Source organism: Lemur catta, chromosome 3, assembly GCF_020740605.2.
Source record: "Lemur catta isolate mLemCat1 chromosome 3, mLemCat1.pri, whole genome shotgun sequence".
Lineage (NCBI taxonomy): Eukaryota > Metazoa > Chordata > Mammalia > Primates > Lemuridae > Lemur > Lemur catta.
In genome coordinates this window covers 95,392,383-95,405,859 of record NC_059130.1, presented here as the reverse complement: position 1 = coordinate 95,405,859, position 13,477 = coordinate 95,392,383, and the positions used below count along the sequence as shown (strand labels likewise).

Below are 13,477 nucleotides of genomic sequence, written 5' to 3'. Positions count from 1 at the left end.
CTTTTAAAATCTTTGAAAATAATTGCAGAAGAGGATCTCTAAACATGATAGGAGCTTCATTAAGTATGCATCTACCTTGAAATTACATGAAATACTTCACGTGGAAGCATTTTGTAAACCATATAAATGAAGAGTATTGTCTCTCATTTTTTGCCAGATGGTACTCATTTTTTTAAGTTTAAATTTCTGGTTTTTATATCCCATAAAAGTAATCTCTTGGATATGTTAGGTTGAACCATACAATATTGCATGTTTATAAGTAAAAAACAGTCAAATATCACCAATTTTATTTGGTTCAACCTAATGAAAGAAATGCACGTAAATGAAATATGGTTTGCTACTTTTCTTTATTGGCCTTCAAACATTTATAAAAAATTGCAAAATGTCATGAGAGTATATTTGCTGTTTGTTTTATTACTAACAGCAGTTTTATTTCAGTCTCATAATGAAGACCTGGAAAAAGATAAAACATCACAAAACTGCCTAGAGAAAGATGTACAAGTAGCAAAGAAGTTAGAGATAGCCCACGAAGAGATCCAAAGGCTCACTGAGGAACTACAAGTGAAGGAGAAAGAACAGAGTGAATCAGGTAAGCTGTGGTTTCAGGTGATCATTTCTGACCATGTTTTAACTGTAATGATCTTTTCTCAGAGTACAACATGAATACACTGAAAAAAAAACAAAAAACCTTTTAGGGTAAACACATAAAAGTCTGATAACCAGCCTCATTTTCTACAATGTCCAGAAATTTTTATTGAAGCACAAATATAATACATTTACCAAAAAGTATACAACTCATAAGTGTGCACCAGTCACCACAAGAAATTTCCAGCATCTCAGAAGTGCCCTTTGTTCTGTCTCCTTGTCTGTACCTCCTTCCTCCTCTCCCACAGTAACCGCTACCCTGACTTTGAACAGTTCTGAATTTTGACTACATGCAGTGTACATCTGTGGTTTGCTTCTCTTGCTCCATCTCATGTTTGTAAGATTCATTCCTGATGTTGCATGTAGCAGTTGTTTGTTCACTCTTGCTGTTTTTATATTCCATTAATAAACATACCATAGTTTATCCATTCTACTGTCGATGGACATTTTTGTCATTTCTAGTTTTGGTCTATTTTGAATACTGCTCCTATGAACATTTTTGTGTATGTCTTTTGGTGTACTTATCTACACATTTCTGATCGTGGTAAGAGTAGAATTACTGAATCAAAGAGTTATAGGCAGGTTCTACTTTGATCTTCCAAAGTAGTTGTATTAATTTAAGCTTTCCTCAGTTGTATATGAGATTTGGTTTCTCCACATTCATTGCCAATACTTGCTACTGTCCGTCTTATTAACTACTCTTTATGTTGAGTCTGTAGTAGTATTTAATTGTTGCTTGACCTTGCATTTCCTTGATGGCTGATGAAGTTGAAAACCTTTTCATATGTTTATTGTTGTTGTTACTTATTTGGATATACTATTTTGTGAAGCACCGGCTCAAGAATCTTACATATTTTTCTATTGAGTTGTATCTTTGTTTTATTTATTTGTAGGAGTTCTTTATGTATTCTAGATAGGAGCCTTTTGTTGGTTAAAAATATTTTGTTGTTGTCATTGTTTTTGGCCATAGAGAAATGCTAATATTGATTCATTAAGTCAGGTTTAAGAGAGTTATTCTTTATGCCTTCTGAGTTTTTATGTGTAAAGCCTTTTCTTCACTATAAGATTATTGAAAACATTTACCTCTAGTTTTGGGGGGTTTTTAAAAGTACTTTTATGGTTTCATTGTTTGTATTTAAATCTTTGCTTTATCCAGAATTTATTTTAGCCTAAAGGTAAAAAATTTTAATTATTTCTTTTCTATATTTATAATTTGTGATGATGAAAAATTAGACTGATTCTTTTGAAAATGTAGTATATATAGGTTACTTCAGAATCATAAACATTAAAAAATGTTAAATATGTAAAACAATAATGATTATGCCAAACTGTGGACAGATTTTGTTAAGAATGCATTTTAAACACTGGACATAAATAACTTTTAAGAATTATGAAAATGTTTTATATCCCGATTGGGTTGGTATACGATTGTATATATTTGTCAAAATTCATCAAACTATACACTTAGGAAGGTGAATTTTACTATATGCAAATTATACCTCAGTAAACCCAATTTTTTTTTTAAAAAAAAAAAGGAAAGAAATTTGGCCATGTTGAGTATGATGAGAAGCAGTATTTTCTGCTTGCAATAGTGAAGGAAAGGAAACACAGGATATCCAACCTTCTTAGTAGTAACATTTGGATACAACAGAAGGCAATCCTATAGCAGCCTGTCCCATAAGCAGTTGATCTCTCTGGTAGATCTTAACCTATCAACTGAAAGCAATGTCCTCACTGAATATACTGGGATTGTTGGAAAGCTAAACTAGCAAGTCCTTTTTTGAATATTGTATGCAGATTTAACATGTGTCCTACGTGTAACTTCCTAAGTCATCCACTTATAGCAGAATTTCTTTTTAGGTACATATGTTATATGACAGTGTTTCACAAGTATTAGCTTACTTCTTTCAACAAACTATTTTTAAATAAAAGACTTTATTTTAAGTTATTCTCTAGCTTTCTCTATATCACATCCAAAAATTTAGATGAAAATGAAAGATTTTTGTCAATAATAAAAATATTTTTCAAGAATAAAAAAGAATTCATGTAAAATATTTAGAATATTCTTTTTCCCCCCTATATATAGAGTATTCTTTAATAAATGAGTATCAAGGAAAAAGTGATAAATATTTAAATATTTAAGAGATTTATTAAACAGTTGTAATCTATGGCCTCTATTGAATCTTGATTCAAACAAATTTTTAACATTATAAAATGACTAGAAATTTGAACACTTGCTGGTTATAGGAATTAAATAATTATTATTAAATTGCCTAATCATATGTAATGATATTGAGTTTATGTTTTAAAAGGGTCCTTATTTTTTGGAGATATATAGTGAAATATTTACAGATGAATGATACAATGTCTGGGATTTGCTTAGAAATAACATAGACCCCTCCCTTATACCTACACAAAAATTAACTCAAAATGGATCACAGAGCTAAATGTAAGAGTTAAAACTATAAAACTCATAGAAGAAAACATAGGAATAAATCTTCATGATCTTGAGTTAAGCAATGATATGTTCAGTACGACACCAAAAGCAAAAGTCTGAGAAAAACGAATACATTAGACTTAATCAAAATTTAAAACTTTTGCACTTCAAAAGATACCATCAGAAAGTGAAAAGACAACCCACAGACTGGAAGAAAATATGTGTAAATTATGTATTTGATATGGAACTTATTTCCAGAATATGTAAATAATTCTTATATCTTAATAATAAAAAGCTCAAATGAAAAGTGGGCCAAGGATTTGCATAGACATTTCTCTGGAGAAGATATGTAAATGACCAATAGGCACATGAAAAGATGTTCCTCACCTCCTGTCACAAAAATTGGTAAGTATTTGAGGTTATGGATATCTTAATTAACTTGATTTAGTCATCCCTCAATGTAAACATATATCAAAGCATCACATTGTATCCCATAAATATATATAATTATTATTTGTCAGTTGAAAAAATGTTCAACACCATTAGTCATTAGAGAAGCACAAAGCAAAACCACAATGAGATACCACTTCATACCCACTAGAATGGCTATAATAAAAAAGGCAATGACAAGTGTTGGCAAGGATGTGGAGAAATTGGAATGCTTATGCATTGCTGGTAGGAATGTAAAATGGTGTAGATACTTTGGAAAACAATTTGACAATTTCTCAAAATATTGAACATAGAATTACCACATGACTCAGCAATTCCATTGCTAGGTATCTACTCAGGAGAAGTGAAAATGTATGTCCACACAAAGACTTGTATGTAAAGGTTCATAGCACTATTGTTTACAATAGCCAAGAGTTAAATGTCTGTCAATTGGTGAATGAATAAACAAAATGCAGTCTATCCATACTGTACAGTAAATAATTAGCATAGCAGGCTTGGTGCTGCTGTCCTTTAAAAAAAGTCTGCTTGTAAGGTTAGCCATGGGCTAGCATCTGGGAACTTGGATTTTGGTAGGGTTCCCACCATTTCCTAACTGATAGTAGTGGCTTTCTGTGCTGAAGCTGTTTATATAAACAATGTGATTTATGCTGAACACCTGCTTTCCTTCTGAAAGTCTTGGATTTTGGTACATGTTAGGCAGAAAGTTTGTATGTGAACAGCCCCCAATAAAAACCTTAGGCACTGAGTCTCTAATGAATTTCCCAGGTAGATAACATTTTACATGTATTGTCTCAATTCAGTGCTGGAGAATCATCCTATGTGACTCCCCTGGGAGAGGACTCTTGGAAGCTTGTCCCTGGTTTCTTCTAGACTTTGCCCCATGCATCTTTTCCCTTTGCTGATTTTGTTTTATATCCTTTTGCTGTAGTAATTCTTAGCTGTATGAGCATACGTTGAGTCCTATGAGTCCTCTTGGCAAATCACCAAACCTGGGAGTGATCTTGGGGACCCCTGACACTCATACTATGGAGTACTATTAATACTGTTTGACAGTAAAAGAAATGAAGTACTTATACCTGCTACATGGATAAATAGCAAAAACATGCTAAATGAAAGAACTCAGTTGTAAAAGATCATCTATTGTTTCATATAATGATTCCATTTATATGAAATGTACATAAAAGGTAAATCCATAGAGATAGAAAGTAGATTACTATAGCTGGGCATGGTGAAATGAGCCTACAGTCCCAACTCAGCTACCTGGGATGCTGAGGGGAAGGATCACTTGAGCCCAGGAGTTTGAGATCAGCCTGGGCATCTGTCTCTCTGGAAAAAAGAAAAAAAAGGGAAATGAAGAAGAAAGAAAGGTAGATTAGTGGTTGCCTAGGGGTGGGAATGGGGATTGCCTAAATGTGTGTGAGTTTTCTTTATGGAGTGATGGAAATGTCTTAAAATTAAATTGTGGTGGTTGCACACCTGTAAATATACTAAAAATCATTGAATTTACACTTTAAAATGGGTGAATTTTATGGTATGTAAATTGTACCTGCATAAAGTTATTAAAAATATTATAAGACCTGGGGAAATAAATACATTAAGTGGAAATCTCATATGCCCCTAAGAGCCCCACCCTCTAGTATACACAAACATTTTCCCAGTTATTCAATGAAATACAATCTAGATGCTACTGTGAAGAGATTTTACAAAGGTAGTTATGATCCCAAATCAATTGACTTTAAGGAAAGGAGATCATCCTGCATGAACCTGTTTTAATCAGGTGAGCCCTTAAAAGGGTCTGGGCTTTTCCTGGCAAAAAAGATTCGAAGTGTGAGAAGGATTTAACAGGAGGGAGATTCTTCATTGCTGACTTTGAAGATGGAGGAGACCATGTGGCAAAGAATGTGGGTGGCCTCCAAGAATCAAGAGAGACCTCCAGCTGACAGCAAGGAAACAGGGACCTCAGTCCTACACCTCAAGGTCTGAATTCAGTCAACAACCTGAATCAGCTTGCAAGTCAGTTCTTCCCCAGAGTCTCCAGAGAGAAACATAGACTGGGCAACCCCTGATTTCAGCCTTGTAAGACTCTGGTCAGAGAACCCAGCCTCACCATGCCTGGACTTCTGACCTACAGAACTGTGAGCTAATAGATAGATGCTGTTTTAAGCTACTAAGTTTGTGGTAGTTTGTTATACAACATTAGAAAATTACAATATGTACGAGCATAAATGAAACAAGATTGGCCATTAGTTGATAATTGTTAAAAGATAGGTGGTGTATATAGATGTTCCCATAATTCTGTTCTATCTACTTTTATATATGTTTGAAATTTTCCATAAGTAAAAAAGTTTTTACAAAATATCTAAAGAAATAGAAAGTAAAACTGTCAATCTAGCAGAGAGGTCCCCCAAAATTACTATCAAATAGAGTTTTAGAAATGTTATTAGTTTAAGAGGAACAATGGAAAGCTACAATTATCAAATATCTTCATGAACGTGGAAGAAACTAACCTGGTAGTACAAGTTAATGAATTTAGGGGTCTGTGATACTGTTTAAATTTGACATACAATATATTTGGTTATATGTGTTATTCTAAAAATAGTTTTTTTTTTAAAAAAGTGGAAATTAAATCAAATGTTTTCAGAACACCTGAAGTACCTCCTCAGAAATTTAAAGTTCATAGAATACAGTTAGGAAGTCCCTGGCTTACATCATAAATTCTCGACCCTCTTGTGTAGCAAACAAGGCCTTTCTGGTTGGGCTTCTACTTATCTATCCAGCTCATATCCCACAGGTTCCCTAAGTCTTTGCACTGTAGACCCAAGCAGTATCAGACTACATGTAGTTCCAAGAACACACGGGGTTCACTTCTACCTCCTCTCCTTTGTTCTGTCCTACCTCCTCCCTTTTATTCATGCTATTCCCTCTTTCTGGAACATCCTTTCCACCTGCTGTGACTTTACTCATTCTCCTTCTACAATAGAGGAATACATTGGAAAACTGTTCTTTTAGTAAAACAGAAGCTATTCTCGTATCTCTGGCACAGTGTAAACAGACCGAGGTTCACATCACAACCATACCAGTTACTACTTGTGTGACATTGAGCAAGTTGCCTAACTTTTTGGAGCCTTGCTTATCTAATCTATAAATTGGGAATATTAATATCTATTTTGAAGATTTGTCATGATGATTAATATATCTGCTACTAGTAGCTGCTGCTGCTGGTAGCAGTGTTAGTATTGCTATAGTTAGGAATACAGTTTTAGGTGACTCTGATAGGTTATACTGGGATTTACTCCATAGAACTGAATGTTATGGACATAATAATAAAACATGCACAATTGTGCTGATGGTACTCACTCTGTGATTAGGAATGATCTCTTATAGAATTCATCTTAGTCTTACTTCTAGGAGGTTCTTCATTCTGACAATAGGGAGACCTACCAGTAATATTACCAATGATAAAGAGGAGGCCACAGGAGGCAAAGAAATAAAACGTGGATTAGAGAACCCAAATCCAATCAACTCTAAGGTCCCATGTCTTCCTAAATATCATTCTGCCATCTTCATACATTTCTTGGATAGTACCAAAAGCTATTTCCTGAACTTTTGTTATTTTGATATTTCTAACAGCTATCAGCAAAATTCTAAATATTATTGATTGCAGGAATTATTTTTAATTTTTTCTGAGTGTAATTTCTTTTTAGTAAACTTGTAGTACCATGCTTAAAAAACTTCTAGCTGTCCCTACTATTTATAATGGTTCAAACTCTTCATCTTGGAATCTGATAGGAGAAACAGGGAAAGACAATTACAAGATAAGATGACCAGGAATAGGAATAAATATAGGACACAGTAGGAACACTAAGAAGGAAGTCTACAAAAACTTCCTGGAGGAGCTGACATTGATGCAGAAACTCAAAGGACAGTTACCCAGATGGAAGGAAGTGTTCTAAACAGAGTCATTTGAAATTTGATTATTATACTAATCATTTGCTTCTTACACAAATATTTTCTTTTTTAGATTCTGCACTTGAGAAGGCTCAACTAGAAATTGAGAAACTGAAAGAAAATTTAATAAAGCTGAAAGAAAACGGTAAGTCATTCTAGTATATATAATAATTATTTAATAATAATACATTAAAAATAATATATGTATTAAATAATATTTTAAAATATATTATTTAATAACTAAAAAAATAACTAGTACTACTATTATTGCTATTGCTACTATTAATACTATTATTATTAATACTACTACTACCATGTATTCCTTACAAAGTGACAGGTATTCTTCCAGGCACTTTGCATGTATTATCTCTAATACTCACAACAGTCTACTGCTATACCACCTTGAACATGCCTGATCTCATCTAATCCTCACAGCAATTCCATGTAGTCAGTATTATTATCCCCATTTCATGGACATGGAAACTGAGTCACAGTAAGTGACTAAATGAGTTATGCAATAGCCACATTAAGTAGAAGAGCTGACATTTGAATCCTTATATGTCTGACTTCAAAACCTGTGATCAACACAAATAATACATATTTTACTGGGACCACTGAGACCAATATACCTTATGATGCATTTAACATTATATTTGTTCACACGTATTTGAGAAGCCAACATGCTTGGAATCAGAGGTGAGTTAGTTAATCTGACCCTTGCTTGACTATATAAAAATCCTACCAGCTATCAATAATATAATGAAATTTGAATGTATTAATCATAACTGCAAAAATAATTAAAAATGTATTTCAGTTTTAAATAATCTAGAACTAGATATACCCTTCTTTTCAAAAATGTATGAATATAATTATAAAATGAATTTTCTTTGTTAGAAAGAACTTTCTTTCTTTTTCTTTTTACTTGATATAGAGCAAGTGAAAAGAAAAAATCAGTAAGGTTGTAGATGACCTAAAAACACTACCAATCAATGAGAGCTAATTGATATTTACAGAAATGGCCAGAATACATGTTCTTTTCATATACCCATGGAACATTCACTGAGAGATCCTGGGCCATGAAATAAATCTCTGTGGGAGAACTGAAATCATGCAAATTATGTTCTCTGATCATAATGGAATTAAACTAAAAATCAGTAACGGAAGTATATTTAGAAAATCCTCAAATATTTAGAAATTAAACAAGGTACTTCTAAAAAGCACATGCTTTCAGAGAAAAAAATTACAAGGGATGTTAGAAAATATTTTTAATTGAAGGAAAAGAAAACACAATAATATCAATGTTTATGTGATACAGCTAAATCAGTGCTGAGAGGGAATTTTACAGTATTTAATGTTTATACTGGAAATAAAGAAAGGACTCAAAATAATCTAAGTTTACACCTTAAAAACCCAGGTAAGGTAAGCAGGATCAGAAGGAGGAGGAGGACAACGAGGATGAGGGGAAGGATAAAATATCTATAATAAGAATCATAAGAACAGAATAAGAAGAACAAACTAAATCCAAGGCAAACAGAAGGAAGGAGATATTAAAATAAAAGTTAAAATCACTAAAACTGAAAACAGAACCAGAATAGAGTAAAGCCGTGGAACCAAGAACTGATTCTTCAGCAGGAACAGTAAACTAACTAGATTGATCGTGAAAAAAAGAGAGAAGACACAAATTACCAGCTTAAGAAATAACAGAACATTTCTACAGACTAAAAAGATAATAAGGGAATATTATGAATAACTTTATGCCAATAAATTTGATGACATGGACACATTCCTTGCCAGACACTAACTACTAAACCTCACTCAAGAAGAAACAGCCCTAAATCTACTAAAGAAATTGAATTTGTAGTTAAAAATTTTTCCACAAAGAAAACTCCAGGCTCAGATGGCTTCACTAGTGAATTCTAACAAATGTTTAAAGAATAAATAATACTGAATTTACAAAGACTCTTACAGAAAATTGAAGAAGAGGGAATACTTCTCAACTTTTTGTGTGGTCAGCATTATCCTGATACCAACACTAGACAAAAGCATTGCAATATCCCTAATGAACATAGAAGAACTTGTAAAAGTACAAAGAGTAAATAGGACCAGGCACAGTGACTCATGCCTGTAATACCACTTTGGGAGTCTGAGGCAGGAGGATCACTTGAGGCCAGAAGTTCAAGACCAGCCTGGGCAACATAGTGAGACCCTATCTTTAAAAAAAAATTTTTTTTTTAAGTTAGCTGAGTGCAGTGGCACACGCCTGTAGTCCCAGCTACTTGGGAGGCTGAAGCAGGAGGATTGCTTGAGCTGAGGACTTCAAGGCCACTATACTGCAGCTTAAAACAAAAAGAAATAGCTTTTTGTGTAGTAAAATTAAGTAGAATGTGCTTACCAATCAATAATGGATTGGTTAAATAAGTAACTATACAATGGATACCTTGCAGCTATTAAGAATGACATGGAGCTATGTACACTGACATGAATAGATGTCTGTGATTTATTATCAAGTGAACAAGGCAATTTGTAGAGTAATATATGTGGTAGAATGTTGTTTGGGTTTTTATATTTGTATGGGGGTGTGTGTGTTTCCCACAGGACTACTATGAGCTGGTATATACCAGTATGGCAGTAAAGTTGTGAAGGTGCTGGAATAATTTTGAATAAGCTGCCCCAACTGTCATAGCTCCTTCTAGCCCCTTGACTTCCCAGATACTAAAGGGATATTTGGCACAGAAAGATGTTCTCTAGGACTCTTTTTCAGAGCTACATGTCTTATAGGTGAGGGTCCATGTTGTATCAGTTGTTAAATTTTTTTTTTTTTGAGACAGAGTCTCACTCTGTTGCGCCAGCTAGAGTGCCATGGCGTCAGCCTAGCTCAAGCGATCCTCCTGCCTCAGCCTCCCAAGTTACTGGGACTACACACATACGCCACCATGCCCGGCTAATTTTTTCTATATATATTTTTAGATGTCCATATAATTTCTTTCTATTTTTAGTAGAGATGGGGTCTCACTCTTGCTCAGGCTGGTCTTGAACTCCTGAGCTCAAACGATCCACCCGCCTCGGCCTCCCAGAGTGCTAGGATTACAGGCATGAGCCACTGTGCCCGGCCTCAGTTGTTAAATATTTTTAACACAACTTTTGTCTGTACATTAGCATATGTATATAAAATTTTTTGAAGAATATTTAATAGGTATTAACAATATTATTTTGGGACACGGTATTGGGTGAAAGTTGGATGAGAATATCCACTTTGAACAAAACTGTATAGTTTGATTAACAACATGTCTATATTCCATTTGTGATCAATAAAAGTTGAGGTGTTACACTTTCCAATTTCAAGACTTACAGTAAAGCAACAGCATGGAGTTGTTCTAAGAACAAACATATAGAGTAATGGAACAGGAGGTATTTAAGAGAGACAGGATAGAAAGGAAGGTAGAAAGATCATTTTCTTGGTCATTTCACTTTTAGAAGGTAGGCTTAACTGTTTTAAAATTCTACTTCTTAGAAGAACCTCTGTTGCTGGAAACCCTACATTTAAAAGCCCAACTCATTGTTCCGGTATGAGAAATATAGAACTTTCTATTCTGTTTCATTAGGTTGATAGAATATTCTAGGACTGGACATGAGAGTCTAATGGTTGTCCTATTCAGAGAGCCACATGTGCAGAGACATGGTAGGATGGGGAATTATACTTCCTTAGTTTTTAGAGTTAGTACCCCCAAAACTAAAACTTTGATGCATTTGAGTAAACTGTGTTTTTCTCTGTTTTAGATGCAATTGACCTACAGAAAGCAAAGGAACATAATCAGAGACTGGATGAGGAAATTCTGGCTTTAAGAAATCGGGTTCGATCGCTTGACTCAGAAAAAAAGGTGCTTGGTGAAATGGTAAGTTTAATTTAGTTTGTTCTTAGAATTTATTTAAATGTGTATACAATAACAATTAGCAGCTTGAACAACATAGATATTTATCACCTAAGTTAGTCATTAGTAAGGATTGGTGGCTATAACATCTCAGGTAGATGCTGTACTTGGACCTAGATGCATTCTATCAGTACTTATTTTATACATTTTAACTACCTATGCCAAACAGTAGCATTGCTATTGCGTAAATCTAGAATCTTTTATTTTTAATAAGGATTTAGATAATCATTTACAGTTAACACATTTACCAAATAGAAAATATTACTCTATTATATTGGATAAGTTTGAGATTATTACTACTAAACCCTTAGTTGTGTTCTATTTTTTAACCATTTCTTCTTAGCAATTTATTGATTTTTTAAATATATACTTCCAAGTTTTGGGTATATTGTATGTCTCTTCAATTTTAGTTTATATTCATTGGACAGTCATATCTCTCGTGTCTAATAAAATGCCTGGCATAATACTAGGTGCACAAGACATTTTTTTGCCATGATGAATATATAACCATTAGGATGGCTACTGTCAAAACAATAGAAAATAACAAATGTTAATGAGGACGTGGAAATATTGGAACCCTTGTGCGTTGCTGGTGGGAATATAAGATACTGCAGCCGCTGTGGAAAGCAGTATAGCAGTTCCTCAAAAATAAATATAGAATTACTCTATGATCTGACAAGTCCACTTCTGGGTATATACCCCAAAGAATTGAAAGCAGGGACTTTTGTACACCCATGTTCATAGCAGCATTATTCAGAATAGCCAAAAGCAACTCAAGTGTCCATTGACAGATGAATGGATAAACAAAATGTGGTATATACATACTATAGAATATTATTCAACCTTAAAAAGGAAGGAAATTTTTACACATTACAACATAGATAAACCTTGAAGACATTATTCTAAATGAAATAAGCCAGTCAAAACAGAACTAATTGTAGTATATGATTCCACTTATATGAGGTACCTAGAATAGTCAAAATCATGAGACAGAAAGTTGAACGGTGGTTGCCAGGAGTTGGGGGAGGAAGTAATGGGAGTTATTGTTTAATAGGTATAGAGTTTCAGGGCAAGATGAAAAGAGTTCTAGAGATGGATAGTGGTGAAGGTAGTACAATAATGTGCTAAATGATGCTTAATGCCACTGAACTGTACATTTAAGTTTTGTGTTATTATATTTTACCACAGTAAAAATGCAATCATAAAAAAGAATGAACAAATGAAGATTGTTCAAGTTGTCTTAGTCTTTGTAAATTTATATATCAAATACCTTTATATGTTTTATTTAATATTTATATGTGTGAAAAAGTTTAGGTAGGGTACATCACAAGCAGTGTTATTTCTAGAAAGGGAAGACGGATTGTGATAAGAAGGAAAATATCACTTTTTATTTTATATACCTATGTGTTGTTAAAGTTTTACAAGGAGAATGTATTCACGTATTCACTTGTATATTTAAAAAACAGGCCAGATGTGGTAGCTCACAGCTGTAATCCCAGCACTTTGGGAGGCCAAGGTGGGAGGATCACTTAAAGCCAGGAGTTCAAAGACCAGCCTGGGCAACATAGTGAGACCCCCATCTCTACAAAAAAAAATAGAATAGCTGGGCATGGTGGTGTGTACCTGTAGTGTTAGCTACTCGGGAGGCTAAAGGATTGCTTGAGCCCCCAGGAGTTTGAAGTTGCCGTGAGTTGTGATTGCACCACTGCAGTCCATCCTGGGTAACAGACCAAGACGCTTTCTCTAAAAAAAATTTTTTTTAAATGAAAGAAATAATGTATCTAAATAAAAATGGAGAAGTCTGCAAGATGCTTACTTTTGTATTTAAGGTTGAAAGACTTAAAGGAGAGATGTGTGAATCTCAAGAGAACAAGCAACTTGGAAACCACTCTCCTGGAAGAACTGTGGGTACTGAACAAAGAGTACAGGTATTTTAAAGTTCTGTTCTTCTGATTTCTAATTTTTAAGTGAATTGCATTTTTACAAAGTATACTAGAACAGTTGGTGCTAGTCATTTGCTATTCTCTTCTTATTGGGCTGTCATTTTCTATTGCTCAGCCAGTTAAAG

At 33.8% G+C, this 13,477-nt stretch overlaps 1 protein-coding gene across 6 annotated transcripts in view; it reads left to right on the top strand.

Annotated features, from left to right (window-relative positions):
- Positions 1-13,477, top strand: part of CCDC30 (coiled-coil domain containing 30) — a 134,358-nt gene that overhangs the window by 21,622 nt on the left and 99,259 nt on the right. For all 6 annotated transcript variants that reach the window (XM_045545710.1, XM_045545711.1, XM_045545708.1 and 3 more), the window contains exons 5-8: positions 439-589; positions 7,554-7,625; positions 11,258-11,373; positions 13,239-13,337. In XM_045545710.1, coding sequence (XP_045401666.1) covers positions 439-589; positions 7,554-7,625; positions 11,258-11,373; positions 13,239-13,337 — 438 coding nt within the window. The remainder of the gene's footprint in view (positions 1-438; positions 590-7,553; positions 7,626-11,257; positions 11,374-13,238; positions 13,338-13,477) is intronic.